Source organism: Palaemon carinicauda, chromosome 23, assembly GCF_036898095.1.
Source record: "Palaemon carinicauda isolate YSFRI2023 chromosome 23, ASM3689809v2, whole genome shotgun sequence".
Taxonomy (NCBI): domain Eukaryota; kingdom Metazoa; phylum Arthropoda; class Malacostraca; order Decapoda; family Palaemonidae; genus Palaemon; species Palaemon carinicauda.
The window spans coordinates 103,868,252-103,887,272 of record NC_090747.1 but is presented as its reverse complement, the minus strand read 5'-3'; the positions used below and the strand labels follow the sequence as shown (position 1 = coordinate 103,887,272).

General features: G+C 42.8%; 1 protein-coding gene across 8 annotated transcripts in view; it reads left to right on the top strand.

Annotated features, from left to right (window-relative positions):
* The window catches only part of LOC137617326 (DENN domain-containing protein 1B-like), a 90,434-nt gene that overhangs the window by 33,147 nt on the left and 38,266 nt on the right, over window positions 1-19,021 (top strand). For 6 of the 8 annotated variants that reach the window (XR_011039618.1, XR_011039619.1, XM_068347348.1 and 3 more), the window contains exon 9: window positions 15,934-15,966. The exons of 1 other annotated variant lie outside the window; for it this stretch is intronic. Coding sequence is in view for 5 of the 7 variants with exons in the window: in XM_068347348.1 (XP_068203449.1) it covers window positions 15,934-15,966 (33 nt within the window). In the remaining 2 variants the exon portion in view is untranslated. Of the gene's footprint in view, window positions 1-15,610; window positions 15,644-15,933; window positions 15,967-19,021 lie in introns of all 8 variants that reach the window. One more of the 8 variants, XM_068347344.1, reaches the window with a different exon arrangement.

The following is a 19,021-nucleotide window of genomic DNA, read 5'->3' as shown; positions in this document are numbered from 1 at the left end:
GTTCTCAGGCTTTATGCGGTGAGAGATTTTAAACGTAGTTTATTTGATCTAGTGTTTAGTCTCTTTTCCAGCCACTGAATTATTTATCTTTCATTATGTTTTTCTGTTACATTGTAATACTGTTTTCGCAATTACTAACTTTTAATGAAGGATAGAATTGCGTGTTTCAGGTACAAACCACTTAAAGTTTCGAGTTCAGTGAAATAAGTGCAAACAGAAAATCAAAAGTGATAAAGTGATAAGCGCAAAGTGTTACAGTGTTGCGTTCGAGGGTTCGTCTGTTCGTGCCAGTTGTTCGCCTAGTCTGGGACCTCTTACAAGCTCCCAAGCCCAGGGGAGAAGTAACGTCGAAGGACTTATGGGTTCATCAGGCCTTGATCGACGAACAGACGTTTCCCTCCGTGGTTTCGGGTGTAACCAACTCACGTAGCCGATGTGATCACCCCACCCACACAAAGACGAGAGAGCCCTTTTATTCCTCGTCTGCGGAAGAGGTTTCTCGCAGAAACCATGGACCAAATCTTGCAGCTTTTAAGTGCAAGTCGGTCCCTTCCGCGCAAGTCCAACTCCTAGGTGGTGCCATTAGCACTGGGTCAGTTCGGACTTGCTGCAGTACGACAACTGCACACCTCCCAGAGAGGCAAGGTGGTATCGCAACAGGCAGTAACTCCGTCTGTTGCCGCACCGGCTGTTTTAGACCCTCAGTCTCAACGGACAGTAGCTCCGTTTGTTGTTGTCTTTCTTAAACTCTAGTGGTCTATGCTGCAGACAATGCAGTCTCAGCTTGCGGTGTTGATGCAGGAGTTTCAGGCAGAGAAGGTTAGCACACCTCCTCCTGCGAGCGCTCCTCCACCTCTGCGCAGTCCACCCTGCCAGACGTATGATGTTGAGGCTCCTCCTGCCTCCATGCGTGAGCTGCCGCATTGGGAGTTGCCAGGTACCAGCGCTATGCAGCAACCTCCACTTTCCTTGAGGCAGGAGCCTCATGCTATGCGGCAACCGCCTCAACTCTTGAGGCAAGAGCCTCAACTCTTGAGGCAAGAACCTCAACTCTTGAGGCAAGAGCCTCAACTCTTGAGGCAAGAACCTCAACTCTTGAGGCAAGAGCCTCAACTCTTGAGGCAAGAACCTCAACTCTTGAGGCAAGAGCCTCAACTCTTGAGGCAAGAACCTCAACTCTTGAGGCAAGAACCTCAACTCTTGAGGCAAGAACCTCAACTCTTGAGGCAAGAGCCTCAACTCTTGAGGCAAGAACCTCAACTCTTGAGGCAAGAACCTCAACTCTTGAGGCAAGAACCTCAACTCTTGAGGCAAGAGCCTCAACTCTTGAGGCAAGAGCCTCAACTCTTGAGGCAAGAACCTCAACTCTTGAGGCAAGAACCTCAACTCTTGAGACAAGAGCCTCAACTCTTGAGGCAAGAGCCTCTCTCTGCGCAGCCTCCTCCTCAACCCTTGAGGCAGACGCAACTCTTGAGGCAGGAACCTCATGCTATGAGGCAGCCGCCTCAACGCATGCAGCAACCGCATTCTTCACAGCATGAGCCTCTCTCTGCGCAGCTACCTCCTCAACCCTTGAGGCAGACGCAACTCTTGAGGCAGGAACCTCACAGGAGCCTCATGCTATGCGGCATCCTCCTCAAACCATGAGGCAGGAGCCTCATGCTATGCGGCATCCTCCTCAACCCATGAGGCAGGAGCCTCATGCTATGCGGCAACCTCCTCTACCCATGAGGCAGCCTCATGCTATGCGGCATCCTCCTCAACCCATGAGGCAGGAGCCTCATGCTATGCGGCATCCTCCTCAACCCATGAGGCAGGAGTCTCATGCTATGAGGAGCCTCATGCTATGCGGCATCCTCCTCAAACCATGAGGCAGGAGCCTCATGCTATGCGGCAACCGCCTCAACCCATGAGGCAGGAGCCTCATACTATGCGGCATCCTCCTCAACGCATGCGGCATGAGCCTCATCCCTTGCAGCATGAGCCTCATCCCATGCAGCATGAGCCTCATACCATGCAGCATGAGCCTCATCCCATGCAGCATGAGCCTCATCCCATGCAGCATAAGCCGCACGCCATGCAACATGCTCTGCTTACCTTACAGCATGCTCTACATTCAGCATGCTCTGCATACAGCATGCTCTGCATACCTTACCGCATGCTCCTCAGTCACACATCTTTGGTTGTTGCCAACTCACTAGACTGTCAAGCAGTTTCATAACGTTGCCTTCTAGTCTGCTGCTTTTGCACCAGTGAAACCCTCACTGAGAGAACTTAGCTTTTCTCGGATATGGTTCCTGTAGATGAGAAAGTGCTATTCTCCCTCCTTCTGATATTCCCTTGAGGACTCTGTCATTTGGAGAGGAGCCTTTAGCTGCTTAGCCTCCTATGGACTTTTATTTAAGCATAACATGCTTCCAGGGAGGGTAATGGTTCCACTTCAGTCGCTAACCCCGTCTGTTACCACACCTGCTCCCATAGACCTTGAGCTTTGTTGCAAGACATGCAGTCCAAGCTTAGTCCTTGTTAGAGGATTTTTTTGTTTACGGAGTCAGTGTGTCACTGGGAAGACGTTCAACAACCAGCAGAAGTGACTTGTTGTGACGCAGTGCGGCAACCTCAGCAACCCGATAAGGAGTTGTCTGTACGACCCAGACAGTCTAGACAGCTTCGGGTTGTCGCTGTACTTCCTCGCTTCCCCATGGTTGACAGTTCACAGACTGTGCAGCAGTACCATGATCTTGTGTCCGGCTCCGTCAGACGACTAGCTTTTAAGAGCTCCCACAAGTCGTCGCTGTCTGGAGATTCTCAGATGGACTATGGATCTGACCAAGGAACTGGGCCTCCTGGTCAATTTTGAGGAGTCCCAGCTCGTCCCATCCCAGACCATTGTCTACCTGGGTATGGATCTTCAGAGTCGAGCTTTTCGGGCTTTTCCGTCGGCCCCAAGGATCTACTAAGCCCTAGATTGCATCCAGAGCATGCTGAGAAGGAACCGATGCTCAGTCAGGTAGTGGATGAGTCTAACAGGGACACTTTCATCGCTGCCCCTGTTCATCGAGTTAGGGAGACGCCACCTCCGCCCCCTTCAGTATCATCTAGCGGCTCACTGGATAAAGGACATGACGCTAGAGACGATCTCAGTTCCTGTTTCCGAAGAGAGGAGGTCTACTCTCACGTGGTGAAAGAACAGCTTTCTTCTCAAGGAAGTCTACCTTTGGCTGTTCAGAAACCCGACCGCCGTCTCTTCTCTGACGCATCAGACACGGGCTGGGGTGCGACTTTGGACGGACAGGAATGCTCGGGAACATGGAATCAGGAGCTAAGGACACTTCACATCTATTGCAAGGAGCTGTTGGCGGTTCATCTGGCCTTGATAAACTTCAAGTCCCTCCAGCTTAACAAGGTGGTGGAGGTGGACTCTGACAACACCACAGCCTTGGCTTACATCTCCAAGCAGGGAGGGACTCATTCGTGGAAGTTGTTCTAGATCGCAAGGGACCTCCTCATCTGGTTAAAAGATCGAAAACTCACGCTGGTAACGAGGTTCATTCAGGGCGATATGAATGTCATGGCAGATCGCCTTAGCCGGAAGGGTCAGGTCATCCCCACAGAGTGGACCCTTCACAAGAATGTTTGCAGCAGACTTTGGGCCCTGTGGGGTCAGCCAACCATAGATCTGTTCGCTACCTCGATAACCTAGAGGCTCCCGTTGTATTGTTCTCCGATTCCAGACCCAGCAGCAGTTCACGTGGATGCTTTTCTGCTGGATTGGTCCCATCTCGACCTGTATGCATTCCCGCCGTTCAAGATTGTCAACAGGGTACTTCAGAAGTTCGCCTCTCGCAAAGGGACACGGCTGACGTTGGTTGGCTCCGCTCTGGTCCGCGAGAGAATGGTTCATAGAGGTACTGCAATGGCTGGTCGACATTCCCAGGACTCTTCCTCTAGGAGTGGACCTTCTACGTCTACCTCACGTAAAGAAGGTACATCCAAACCTCCACGCTCTTCGTCTGACTGCCTTCAGACTTTCGAAAGACTCTCAAGAGCTAGGGGCTTTTCGAAGGAGGCAGCCAGAGCAAGGAGGACATCCACTCTCAGAGTCTATCAGTCTAAAGGGGAAGTCTTCCGAAGCTGGTACAAGGCCAATGCAGTTTCCTCATCCAGTACCACTGTAACCCAGATTGCTGACTTCCTGTTACATCTAAGGAACGTAAGATCCCTTTCAGCTCCTACGATTAAGGGTTACAGAAGTATGTTGGCAGCGGTTTTCCGCCACAGAGGCTTGGATCTTTCCACCAACAAAGATCTACAGGACCTCCTTAGGTCTTTTGAGACCTCAAAGGAACGTCGGTTGTCCACTCCAGGCTGGAATCTAGACGTGGTCCTAAGGTTCCTTATGTCATCAAGATTTGAACCTCTCCAATCAGCCTCTTTTAAGGACCTCACATTAAAAACTCTTTTCCTCGTGTGCTTGACAACAGCTAAAAGAGTAAGTGAGATCCACGCCTTCAGCAGGAACATAGTTTTCACATCTGAAACGGCTACATGTTCCTTGCAGCTCGGTTTTTTGCTAAAACGAGCTTCCTTCACGTCCTTGGCCTAAGTCGTTCGAGATCCCAAGCCTGTCCAACTTGGTGGGGGACGAACTGGAGAGAGTACTTTGCCCAGTTAGAGCTCTTAGGTACTATCTAAAAAGGTCATAACCTTTACGAGGACAATCAGAAGCCTTATGGTGTGCTATCAAGAAGCCTTCTCTTCCAAGGTCTAAGAACTCAGTTTCTTACCTATTCAGGCTCCTGATTAGGGAAGCACATTCTCATCTGAAGGAAGAAGACCTTGCTTTGCTGAAGGTAAGGACACATGAAGTGAGAGCTGTGGCTACTTCAGTGGCCCTCAAACAGAACCGTTCTCTGCAGAGTGTTATGGAGGCAACCTATTGGAGAAGCAAGTCAGTGTTCGCATCATTCTATCTCAAAGATGTCCAGTCTCTTTACGAGAACTGCTACACCCTGTGACCATTCGTAGCAACGAATGCAGTAGTAGGCGGGGGCTCAGCCACTACATTCCCATAATCCCATAACCTTTTTAACCTTTCTCTTGAATACTTTTTATGGGTTGTACGGTCGGCTAAGAAGCCTTTCACATCCTTGTTGATTTGGCGGGTGGTCAATTCTTTCTTGAGAAGCGCCGAGGTTAAAGGTTGTGATGAGGTCCTTTAGTATGGGTTGCAGCCCTTTATACTTCAGCACCTAAGAGTCGTTCAGCATCCTAAGAGGACCGCTACGCTCAGTAAGGAAGACGTACTTAATAAAGGCAGAGTAATGGTTCAAGTCGTCTTCCTTACCAGGTACTTATTTATTTTATGTTATTTTTGAATAACTAATAAAATAAAATACAGGATACTTAGCTTCTTTGTTAACATGTATGCTGGTCTCCACCCACCACCCTGGGTGTGAATCAGCTACATGATTATCGGGTAAGATTAATATTGAAAAATGTTATTTTCATTAGTAAAATAAATTATGGAATATACTTACCCGATAATCATGATTTAATTGACCCACCCTTCCTCCCCATAGAGAACCAGTGGACCGAGGAAAAAATTGAGGTGGTGTTGACAAGAAGTACTGGAGTACCTGACCACAGATGGCGCTGTGGTGTTCACCCCCACCTGTATAGCGATCGCTGGCGTATCCCGACCGTAGATTTCTGTCGGCAACAGAGTTGACAGCTACATGATTATCGGGTAAGTATATTCAAAAATTTATTTTACTAATGAAAATAACATTTTTCAATATTAAACTTAGCCGGTGATCATATATCTGTCAGCTCTGTGCCCGACAGAAAAACCTAAGGACAAAATACGCCAGCGATCGCTATACAGGTGGGGGTGTACATCAACTGCGCCATCTGTCGAGCAGGTACTCAAGTACTCCATGTCAACACAGAACCAATTTTCTCTCTGTCGTGCCACTGGCAAGACCTACTAAATACGCTGTTACTAACTGGATTTGTTTTCACAACTATTTGGTGAAGTACACTATTCTAGTTTTGAGCTTTCGCTATGCAGGGGTTTTATCTTCATCTCAAAACTTGAACTCGTTTTGGATAGATTTAATTATGGTGACAAAGAGAGTATGGACTCTCTTTCACTTTTAAATGGCCGACCCTTCCCTTAGACGGAAGTGTGTTTAGGTTTTTAGTAATTTTGCTTAACACGTTATAATCTATATATTTTATATCTCTCCGCCTTTATTAGGCCTCTTCGATTAACTTTCCATTTATTATAAACATATAAAAATAAATTTTTATGTTTTGTTTATATGCGACCTTTCCTGATAGTAGGCGGTCCTAACTTGGAACCTAAGTTAATCAACGTTGAGCCCGTTATATCGTATTTAGCCTTTAAAGAATTTAAAACTTTTTAAATTTAATATTTTATGAAAGAATTTCTTTGATAGTCTCGTACTGTTTTCAAAGATGAACTAACGTTTAGTTTTTTAGACTACGCAGTTGTTGACGTTCAGGACGTTCAACATGCGCTCTATCGTTACGATAGAGAGAGAGTGTATCACGGTTTCACTTTGCAGTAAGAGTAAATCGATTCTGACGTTTCGTTCATTCTTTCTTAGCTTAAATGGTTTAAATTCTAAATTAAAGGAACTTTTTTTTTTTTCCTTTAGCCAAATAACATGTTTTGACGATATATAATTGGGCTCTTCTCTCAGGTGCGAAATCAAGAGAGAAAGAGAGAGAGAGATAGAGACGGAGGGAGAGAGAGGAGAAAAAAACGTTCCGTTCAAGCGGGTAACGTTGTTCTCGTGTTACTCTCCTCCCTAGTCGCTGTACGGGGAAGAAGGTAAAACGTTTCTAGGGTTTTATTCTTGTCCCCAGGCTATGTGTGGTGAGAGATTGTAAACGTAGTTTATTTGAACTAGTGTTTAGTCTCTTTCCCAGCCACTGAATTCTTTATCTTTATATATGTTTTCTGTTTTTGCTAGTATTAATGAGCTGCATTATACGACTGTTTTCGCAATTACTACCTTTTAATGAAGGGTAGAATTGCGTGTTTCAGGTAGAAATCAGTAAAGTTTCGATTTCAGTGAAATAAGTGCAAAACAGAAAATCGAAGTGATAAAGTGATATGCGCAAAGTGTTACAGTGTTGCGTCCGAGGGTTCGTCTGTTCGTGCCTGTCGTTCACCTAGTCCGGGACCTCTTGCAAGCTCCCAAGCCCAGGGGAGAAGTAATGTCGAACGACTTATGGGTTCGTCAGGCCTTGTTCAACGAACAGACGTTTTTCCCTCCGTGGTTTCGGGCGTATCTACCCAAGATCGCCCCACCCACACAAAGACGAGAGAGCCCATTTACTTCTCGTCTGCGGAAGAGGTTTCTCGTAAGAAACCTTGGACCAAGGTCTCGCAGCTTATTAAGCGCAAGTCGGTCCCTTCCGCGCAAGTCCAACGGCCCAGGTGTAGCCACTGGGTCAGTTCGGACTCGCTGCAGTCTTCCGATGACCGCACACCTCCTAAGAGAGGCAAAGTGGTACCGCAACAGGCAGTAACACCGTCTGTTGCCGCACCTGCTGCTGTAGACCCTAAGTGGTCTTTGCTACAGTCTATGCAGACACAGTTAGCATCTTTTATGCAGGAGTATCGTGCGGAGAAGGTTGACGCTGCACCCGTTAGCCTACAACCAACCACGGTTGTGCGTACAGTAGACGCTGACGCTACCTGCTCCCGCACTCCGCCTGTGAGAGTTCCACCACCCATGCGCAGTGTACCCTGCCAGCCGCACGTTGACGTTCACAGACGCACGCTACCCTCCGTTGACGTTCGCGAGTTACCACAACAACAGGAGGGTGGAGTTAAGTTGCTTTGTTTTGACGCTGTGCGTCAACCTCCACAACCCACTGTGGTTACCGCTACTCGCCCGCAGCAGACTAGTCAGTCAGGAGTAGAGGCTTTGCTTCCCCACACAGCTATGGTTGTTGCCAGCTCACAGACTGTCAAGCAGTTACATGACGTTGCCTTCTGGTCTGCTACTAATGCACCAGTGCTGTATGTCCTCACGCACCTGTTGTGGTTGACAGTTCAGTTTTTGACAGTTCACAGACTGTCAAGCAGTTACATAACGTTGCCTTCTGGTCTGCTGCTAATGCACCAGTGAGACCCTCACTGAGATAACCTAGCTTTTATCTGACAAGGTTCCTGTAGATGAGAAAGTGCTGTTCTCCCTCCTACTGATATTCCTTTGAGGACTCTGTCATTTGGAGAGGAGCCTTAAGCAGCTTAGCCTCCTATGGACTTTAATTAAATCATGATGATTTTTGAAGGATCTTCGTCCGGATCTTGTAACTGCTGCTCCTCGTTCGCCTAACGTCAGAACTTACACTAGGCCTAACTACTTCGAAGCCGTTGTTGTTAAGCTAGTGCTCTCTCACTCTCCTAGAGAGCGTTACGTTGGCTAGGCGACTGGTTTTTGCACCAGGAGGAGTTTTAGGGATACAGCCTTTGATTTCCCTTCTTTTAAACTGGCTTATAGAGCGAGAGTCTGTTAGGACACGAGAGAAGTTCTCGGCTTGGGAGTTCATGCCTCTGCCCAGATAGACTTCTCAATTCTGGTAGACTCGCCCTGGCGCCTAGCCAGGAGACGCTCCAAGTTGTTTACAGGTCAACTTCTCAACTTTTGTCGAGCCTTTGAAGTTTTGCTGTACTATTATGTCACACATAACAAGGCTTTCAGGGATGGTAAATGGTTCCGCCTCAGTCGCTAACCCCGTCTGTTGCCACACCTGCTCCCGTAGACCCTAAATGGGCTTTGCTGCAAGACATGCAGTCCAAGCTTGTGTCCTTGATAGAGGACTTAAATACGGAGAAGAACCTTCTGGCCAACAACCTTCCAACCGGTTGATTGTGCGCCCTGTTGACGCTGAGGTATCCTACTCGCGTCTGCCAGTTGAGGTGGTTCCTCCACCGATTCGACCCAGTGTGGGTTGCCAGTCGCACGTTGACGTTAAGCGACGCTCGGAGGTGGTTGTTGACGTTCAGTGTGTCACTAGGAAGACGTTCAACAACCAGCAGAGGTGACTTGTTTTGACGCAGTGCGTCAACCTCAGCAACCCAGTAGGGTGTTGACTGCACAACCCAGACAGTCTAGACAGTTTCGGGTTGACGCTGTACTTCCTCGCGCACCCATGGTTGTTGACAGTTCACAGACTGTGCAGCAGTGCCATGATATTGCGTCCGGCTCCGTCACGCATCCACCAGTGCGACCGGATTCAGCGAGTCAGACGTTGCCCACTCCGTTGCCGTTTCCTCATCAGTTTCGGATGAGGAACCCTCTGATGAGGACGTTGCTGAACAAGACGATCAACCCCCAGCCCTGCTATCCATCCAGAAGATGCTGAAGAAGGAACGCTGCCCAGTCAGGCTGTGGATGTGTCTGGTAGGGACACTGTCATCCGTGGATCAATTTGTGTCACTAGGAAGACTACACCTCCGTCCTCTTCTATACCATCTAGCTTTTCACTGGAAAAAGGACAAGACGCTAGAAGCGGTCTCGATCCCGGTTTCCGGAAAGATAAAGTCTGGTCTGACTTGATGAAAGGACTATATCAACCTTAGAGAGGGTCTTCCCCTGACTGTTCAGACTCCCAACCACGTTCTCTTCTCGGACGCATCGGACGTAGGCTGGGGTGCGACATTAGACGGTAGGGAATGCTCGGGATTATGGAACTCGAGTCAAAGGACAATGCATTTCAACTGCAAGAAGCTACTGGCAGTACGTCTGACCTGGAAAAGCTTCAGGTCTCTCCTTCAAGGCAAAGTCGTGGAGGTGAACTCGGACAACACCACGGCTTTGGCGTACATCTCCAAGCAAGGAGGGACCTACTCTCTGACATGGTACGAGATTGCAAGGGACCTCCTCACCTGGTCAAAAGGTCTAGACATTTCACTAGTAACGAGGTTCATCCAAGGCAACTTGAATGTCATGGCAGATTGTCTCAGTCGGAAGGGACAAATAATTCCAACAGAATGGACCCTCCACAAGGATGTATGCAAGAGACTTTGGGCCACCTGGGGCCAGCCAACCATAGATCTCTTCGCAACCTCGATGACCAAGAGGCTCCCAATATTTTGCTCACCAATCCCGGACCCAGCAGCAGTTCATATAGATGCCTTTCTACTAGATTGGTCACATCTAGATCTATATGCATTCCCTCCGTTCAAGATTGTCAACAAGGTACTGCAGAAGTTCGCCTCTCACGAAGGGACAAGGTTGACGCTAGTTGCTTCCCTCTGGCCCGCGAGAGAATGGCTCACCGAGGTACTTCGATGGCTAGTAGACGATCTCAGAACACTTCCCCTAAGGGTGGACCTTCTGCGTCAGCCACGCGTAAAGAAGGTATACCAAGGCCTCCACGCTCTTCGTCTGACTGCCTTCAGACTATCGAAAGACTCTCGAGAGCTAGAGGCTTTTCGAAGGAGGCAACCAGAGCGATTGCTAGAGCAAGGAGAACATCCACCCTTAGAGTCTACCAATCGAAGTGGGAAATCTTCCGAAACTGGTGCAAGTCAGTATCCGTATCCTCGACCAGTACCTCTGTAACTCAAATAGCTGACTTTCTCTTATATCTGAGGAAAGAACGATCTCTTTCAGCTCCCACTATCAAGGGTTACAGAAGCATGTTGGCATCAGTCTTCCGTCACAGAGGCTTAGATCTTTCCAACAATAAAGATCTACAGGACCTCCTTAAGTCTTTTGAGACCACGAAGGAGCGTCGTTTGGTTACACCTGGTTGGAATTTAGACGTGGTACTAAGATTCCTTATGTCAGACAGGTTCGAACCGCTACAATCAGCCTCCCTGAAAGATCTCACCTTTAAGACTCTTTTCCTGATATGCTTAGCCACAGCTAAAAGAGTCAGTGAGATTCATGCCTTCAGCAAGAACATCGGATTCTCATCCGAAACGGCTACATGTTCTACAACTTGGTTTTCTAGCTAAACACGAGCTGCCTTCTCGGCCTTGACCAATATCGTTCGATATTCCAAACTTATCGTATGGTTGGAAATGAACTAGAAAGAGTCTTATGTCCTGTAAGAGCTCTTAAGTTCTATTTAAAAACCTTTACGAGGCCCGTCTGAAGCTTTATGGTGTTCAGTTAAGAATCCATCTTTGCCTATGTCAAAGAATGCTTTATCCTATTTTATCAGACTGTTAATACGAGAAGCTCATTCCCATCTGAGTGAGGAAGACCAAGCTTTGCTGAAGGTAAGGACACACGAAGTTAGAGCTGTCGCAACTTCCGTGGCCTTTAAACAAAATAGATCTCTGCAAAGTATAATCGACGCAACCTATTGGAAAAGCAAATCAGTGTTCGCGTCTTTTTATCTTAAGAATGTCCAGTCTCTTTACGAGAACTGCTACACTCTGGGACCATTCGTAGCAACGAGTGCAGTAGTGGGTGAGGGCTCAACCACTACAATTCCCTAATTCCATAACCTTTTTTAATCTTTCTCTTGAAATGTTTTATTATTGTTTTTGGGTTGTCCGGAAGGCTAAGAAGCCTTTCGCATCCTACTTGATTTGGCAGGTGGTCAAAGTCATTTCTTGAGAAGCGCCTAGATTAGAGGTTTTGATGAGGTCCTTTAGTATGGGTTGCAACCCTTCATACTTCAGCTCCTAGGAGTCGCTCAGCATCCTATGAGGATCGCGAGGCTCAGTAAGGAAGACGTACTTAAAAAGGCAGAGTAATTGTTCAAGTCGACTTCCTTACCAGGTACTTATTTATTTTATGTTTGTTATTTTGAATAACTGCTAAAATGAAATACAAAATACTTAGCTCATAATAATGTCAACATGTAATGCTGGTCTCTACCCACCCCCCTGGGTGTGAATCAGCTATATGATCACCGGCTAAGTTTAATATTGAAAAATTTTATTTTCATTAGTAAAATAAATTTTTGAATATACTTACCCGGTGATCATATATTAAAGGACCCTCCCTTCCTCCCCAATAGAGACCCAGTGGGCCGAGGAGAAAATTGGTTCTGTGTTGACATGGAGTACTTGAGTACCTGCTCGACAGATGGCGCAGTTGATGTACACCCCCACCTGTATAGCGATCGCTGGCGTATTTTGTCCTTAGGTTTTTCTGTCGGGCAGCAGAGCTGACAGATATATGATCACCGGGTAAGTATATTCAAAAATTTATTTTACTAATGAAAATAACATTTTACTATTATTTTGAAATTTACCTCAGTATGTGATCTTTTACAAAGGTATTTATTTTTTATTTTTTGCAAGTTGTGTATCAGCATAGCAGCAGTTTTTTAAAAGTACCAGTTGTCTGGCCGATTTGGCCAAATAAATCCGGATAATCAAGCAGTTACTACTTTCTCAAATTTATATCTATTTCACCACAAACCCAGTCCTCATATATAGCCCTCCTTTGTGATCTTCAAATAATCCAGATACTAAATTCTTTAGTTTAACTAATAGAAGGAATTGTATCCATCTGCATATGCACCACGAGAATTGTCGGCTACTCAGCTGGGAAATATAGCCTGTTCCTAGGATTGCAGAAGCACCAGTGATCAATATAGCAAATTGACCACAGACGTGATCACGAGCTGGTCCCCTGACCACAAGGATTAGCAGGCTTATTGTTGTCCATCAGATTTGGAGGATATTAGATTGGCATTTATGTGTAGGGAGGAGCTGTGTTCCATTTAGGTTGTATCTATGACTCGGGATCTGGGGATCAGAAGTTCAAGCCCTGCTTACAACTTGGATATTATTATGTCCCTTCCCTTTGCTACTCATGGGTGACCTTTAAATCCTCTAGGAAAGGGGATATCCTGCCATCCTTGAACAAGTATGGACAGATTTACATGACAATTTACTCAGGATCGATGAAATATCTTTGCTTCATTTGTGTACTGATAGTTTTTATTTTTTTAGTCAAAGCCCCATAGTTTAACATAGCTACTTGCCCTCAAGACTTTACTCAGACACCTGCAACAGTAACATAGACCTCCTATAAAGTGCTCTATGTGTATCCTTCGTAAGGGCATTCAAACCGTATAACCAATTTGGTTTATATGTGTTTTGGGATTGTAATAATGTAAATGAATTCTTTAGAAGAACATTTTCTTTTCTGTCTGTCAATCATCTCATGCCTTCCAGCTTCACTGAGAGGCAGATTATAGCTGGGAAGGATCCAGTTGGTGCATTACTCACATATTTGTGTGAAGCAAGAGTCTGAAGTGTCTGACCATTTGAAGATCATGAATGTGGGCTATACGAGTGATGGAAATTTAAGGAAAAGAAATGGTTTTACTTCATGAAAAAAAATTATTTTTTGAAAATTTTGTACATAATAAGGGTCATTTTTAAGGAAATAAAAATTGGAATCTTTTCAAGCCCATACGTGAATTTTACATACAGTATTTTCTTTTGAAAATTTCAAATGTTCAAGAAATATTCCTAAATTTTGAATGACTTATTATGATATACGGTAATTCTTATATGAACGAGTAGTAGTTGTGTGTAGAATGTATTTTTCATATTGAAGAACCGACCCAAATTTAGTTTAAATCTATAATTTTTTACAGAATGGAAACTTTTTGCTTTTCAGTAGCTGATATTGCCAGTCTGAGCTTGTAAACCTAATTACAAGATCTCATAGGAAAAGGAGAAAACTAGTAATCTTTTTGAAGATTAGACCTTTTTCTGTTTTGAAGAACCCTTCATCAGATCTGTTGTAGTTTTCTCACTTTATTGCTTGGTCTGTTTGTGTATTAGCATCTCTATTGTGCTTTTTTTCTTGTCAGAATCTTTTTTTTTTTTTTTTCACGCATATTCATTATGATTTAGGTCTTCACCATCATCGATGTCCATGTTCAGAGACTCCTAAAACCTTCAGGATTTGTTATTTAGTCAGTCATACCTGCATCCAAGAAATATTTATTCACACATCTTGTATATACGTGACGTTATTCAGCTATTTCTGTATCAATCTTCTGATGACAGTAAGCTGGTGTATAAATAGACTTAGCTTCTGTAAATACTTCCCTATATCTGGAACTAAGACAATGGTTAAACCAATTTCATTATAGTTTTACAGTTTCTCAGTTTACCAATTTCATCTACAGTTTTCTAGGGTGAGTGCTTAATATTTCTTTACCTTATACACAAGTAAATGCTTACAATTAGAATATTCTCGGTATTGAGAAAGTAGTAGAGTCCATATATTCCCTAAAACCCAGGGCTTGTAAGATTTCTTTTGCTACATAAATCTGGTTGCTCATTTGTTAATAAGAAAGTCCAGTCTTAACATTGAATGCTTACTGACTTATAATAATTCTGTTTGATGTGCTTCAGAATTTGCGTACTGTATCATTCAATGAAGTATTTTGAAATTGCGCCCTTCATAGCTCCACGTAGTATAAGTTTTTGCATTTTTTAAAAGATACCTTTGTAAGCCATCTAGTGCTTATATTAAATGTTTTAGAACTTGATTTATCCAATACTCCATGCTCATATGACCATAAAACACACAAAACACACTTGTCACTTACTCCTATATTATTTTTGGGTCACTTCAAGAAAATTTTGTTGATGGGTTATCTTATAAAGCAAGGGTAAATACACCTAGCAAAGCCTGTGAAAATGCATCATAAAACACAGGAGGCCAAAATTACCGTATTCAATAAATTAAAGATAGAAAGGTTGATGAAATTAGTTGCCCTTCACCACAGCCAGCTATTCACTTAACGCTCAAATCACTTAGATCTCAAATTATGGTAACTCGGCTGTAGAATTCTTTCAGAATATTACAATAGGCAGACAATAACATTGTCTTTTATGGTATTACTTAGTTAAACCCTGTATAGACTGTCTTGAGCAAGAATCTTCTCTGTTTAGACTCTACTATTGATATTGGTTACTGAAAAAATTGATAGAAGTGAAAGACTTTACTCTACCAGTTTACTGTAATTGGCAATGTCATGGACAAGGATGCTTTTCCTGCCCTCTTTCAACTGTTTCCTTAGCACTTCATTTCACTGTTTTTTTTTTCTTTTCTCTCCATAAATTGTTCAGAAGCAGGAGAGGTCTGATCTTCCAATGAAGTTACTGCTTCACTTGTTTCAAATTAGAATTTAAGGGTTGGTCTCTTTTTAGACTGGCAATATTGCAATAGTAGTTTGTAAAATAATGGGTCTGTGTTCATGAAATTAAATGTAAAATATCTCCAAATGAAAATCATGCTTCAAAATCTGAGTTTTGGGAACTTGGTATGTCTGCAGCCACCATATTGCATTTGAATGATTTCAGAGTCTGCCTGAAATAATTTAATATTTGATTTACTCCAAATTTGGAGTCGGTTGTTCAAAGTCAAAGACATACAACACATATACAGTACTGTCATTTAAAGACATAAAACAGTAAATACTGTACATTTACACATGTATAGAAATTTGGTATGAACTTTTTTTTTTTTTACATTACCCAATGTAAAAATGTTGTATACAGTCTTTTTCTTAAACTGTGAATAGTTTTTGCAAATAATAAACCAAGCCTCTGCTTTATCCTTTGTAGAGCCCGTTTAGACATCTGAAAAGTAACACCACCGTGAGTACTGCTTTCTTGAAATTGCTTTGCAGTCGTTTGGTTAACACTTCGTTTATTAATCACTTGTGTTTTTTTATATGGGACTTCGTCTTTCTAAAGCCACGATTAGTTATGCTTATATTTGTTTTTTTATTGTTTGTTTTCTATGGTTTTGGGAAGGTAAAGGTAAAATAGTCTTTTAAGTCTTTTGAGGTTCTACCAGAGACGGGTAGAATCTCATAGCAAACTGGTAACTTGAACTGCTTTGTTTTGGCTCGCCCCATGTAATCTTAGCACTATATTCTTTACAGACCAACCCTGCTGTTAAGTCTGCTGTTAAAACCGTAAGTAGTTTTGCTGTACTAACATAGCTTTCTTTATTATAAAGTCCTGAGGGAAATTATTTTATATGACAGAATAATGTCAGATTTCAAATAGAAGGCCCTTAATTGTTTTACTTTAGGTTTCAATTTTTAAATTGGAATAGTAATTTAACCCATATACCTATGGTACTTAGGTTCTGAAAGAAAGAAAGGTACGCTAGACAAGTTTTAAATAGTTCGTCATTCCTTATCTAGAATATAGTATATTTACATTTTTATTAGTTTTTAGTATAAATTATGCTTATGGTATCCCTGAAAAACTGGATTTTAATATTAAGATTAATTATATACTCACCTGAGGTTCATATGGCTCCCTTCTCAAAGCTGTTAAAATGTCTACGTTTATCCTAGAAGTCTATGAGTTAGCTAGGTTCAGATCAGGGCAAGTTAGGCTAGTATCACTGCCTTTGTTCAAAGACATGTTAGCCTTCTCAGATTGCATGAACATAGCAATTTTATCAAAAAGCTTATGAAACTCACCCCTTACCACCCCTGGGATCTCCGTAATAGCGTGAGTGGTATAATTATCTCCAACCCCACTGTATTATTAATATTATTATTATTATTATTATTATTATTACTAGCCAAGCTACAACCCTAGTTGGAAAAGCAAGACGCTATAAGCCCAAGGGCTCCAATAGGGAAAAATAGCCCAGTGAGGAAAGGAAATAAGGAAATAAATAAATGGTGAGAACAAATTAACAATAAAGCATTCTAAAAACAGTAACGTCAAAATAGATATGTCATATATAAACTATTAACAATGTCAAAAACAGATATGTCATATATAAACTATAAAAAGACTCATGTCAGCCTGGTCAACATAAAAACATTTGCTCCAACTTTGAACTTTTGAAGTTCTACTGATTCCACTAGCTTAGTCTTCTATGAATTTTCCCTGAACTATAATATACTTTTGTTTTTTTGTTTAGAGTCATTTACATGAAATTGGTGAGCTACCATACTCAGCATATGCAATACACCTCTTGAACAATTAACAAAGGAGATGCTAGAAGACATCATCGATTAATGTGCTGCAAAATAACCGTTATCTCAGTAAAATACTATTTGTAGTTGCAGATGGAGCTATTGCATTAACAAAGATGAAAAGACTGATATGGCTTAAACTTAGTACTCCATTGGAGTGGTGAGACTATAACATAGAAAGAAAATTTTAACTTTTTAGATTTGTAGGATAGACATTGAAATCTTAGCTTCGAGAGGGTAGCAATCAATAGAAATATTATTAGTTTAGTTGCTTAGTGCCTTTGATTACTGGTTGTCAAAAAAGTAAAGTGTAAGTAATGAATTTTATTCTTAGCATTTTGCAGTGACTTATTCTTATCCTTTCATTGCATATCACCATGATTAATTTATCAATGCTGTAAATCTAATTTATAAGAGAATGAATTTCTAAACATTACATGACGAATAAGGGAATTCCATATTCTGATTATATTTTTTTTTCTTTTTAAACAAGATTCTATATTTTTCAAGACAAGATAAAACTTGGTTAGCTTGTAGATATGGGCTGGTGCTATATTTCATTTTTGTCTTTGTTTCTTTAAACTTGTGGGAATGTTGATCAGTTCTCTTATTGCCTGAAGATGCTTGCTGAAGTTTTATATACTTTTTTGGCTATCACTTCTCATCTATTTCTGCACTAGAATTAGCTTTAAGGTGAACTAATTTTTTTTAAAAAGTATTTCAAGGTTTGCATCACTATGAAATGAAGTCAAACTGTTTTAACCCTTTTACCCCCAAAGGACGTACTGGTACGTTTCACAAAACCCATCCCTTTACCCCCCTGGATGTACCGGTACGTCCTTGCAAAAAATGCTTTAAAAATTCTTTTTTTCATATTTTTGATAATTTTTTTTAGAAAATTCAGGCATTTTCCAAGAGAATGAGACCAACCTGACCTCTCTATGACAAAAATTAAGGCTGTTAGAGCAATTTAAAAAATATATACAGTGATACCTCGGTACTCGACCATAATCCGTTCGAGATCCGTGTTCGACCTCCGATTTGTTCGAGTACCGAATTTTTTTTCCCCATAAGAAATAATGGTATATATTCTATTCCGTTCCCAAGCACTCGAACAGGCCCAAAATATTAATAAAACGTGTACCTAAACAACAATAATTATCTAAATGTGTATGAAATTGGTCAGAAAATCCTATAAAACAATTTTAAACCATTTACTGTACTAAAATAAAACAATTTTAAACCATTTTCTGTACTGTAGTGAACATACCTTTGAGCAGCGGTTCGATGGCATACAGGGATGGATGTGGAGAGGATGGAAGGGGGAGGTTACTGCTTGGAAGGAGAGTCCCCTTCCATGATGTGGCGGGGTAGTTCTCCTTCAGGAGTTGTTTCTCTCTCCAATGAAAGGGTGGGCAGATCTATTTCAGGGGTTTCTTCTCTTCTTTGTCTCTTCTTTGGAGGAGAAACAGGCTTTGATGTAGCAGCTTTCTTTTCTTTTGTGAAAAACTGGTCTATTGTTAATTGTTTCTTCCTCCTCTGCAGTATTCTTCGAAAATGATACATGACACTATCATTAAACATATGCACTGCCCGGTTTGCTACTGCAATTTCTGGGTGGTATTTTTCAGCAAAAGCCTGCACATCTGCCCACTTGGAACAAATTTCATTGATGAGAGAACTTGGAACATCCTCCCTTACCTCATCCTCTTCTGAAGATTCCTGCTCCACAATCAGATCCTGCTGCTGTTGTTGTTGCAGGTGCAACAATTCCTCCACAGTCAACTCGGTAGAATGGCTTTCTACAAGCTCATCAATATCATCCTTGTCGACCTCAAGCCCCAAACTCCTGCCCATGACAACAATTTCCTCAACGACATCAGTGTCATCAGAAATTACAGGGGTAGCAGTGCTTGGACCCGCCTCTGGTTGGAAACCTTCAAACTCCCTCTCTGTGACACATGATGGCCACAGCTTACGCCAGGCAGAGTTCAATGTCCTATAGGTCACACCTCGCCAAGCTTGGTCA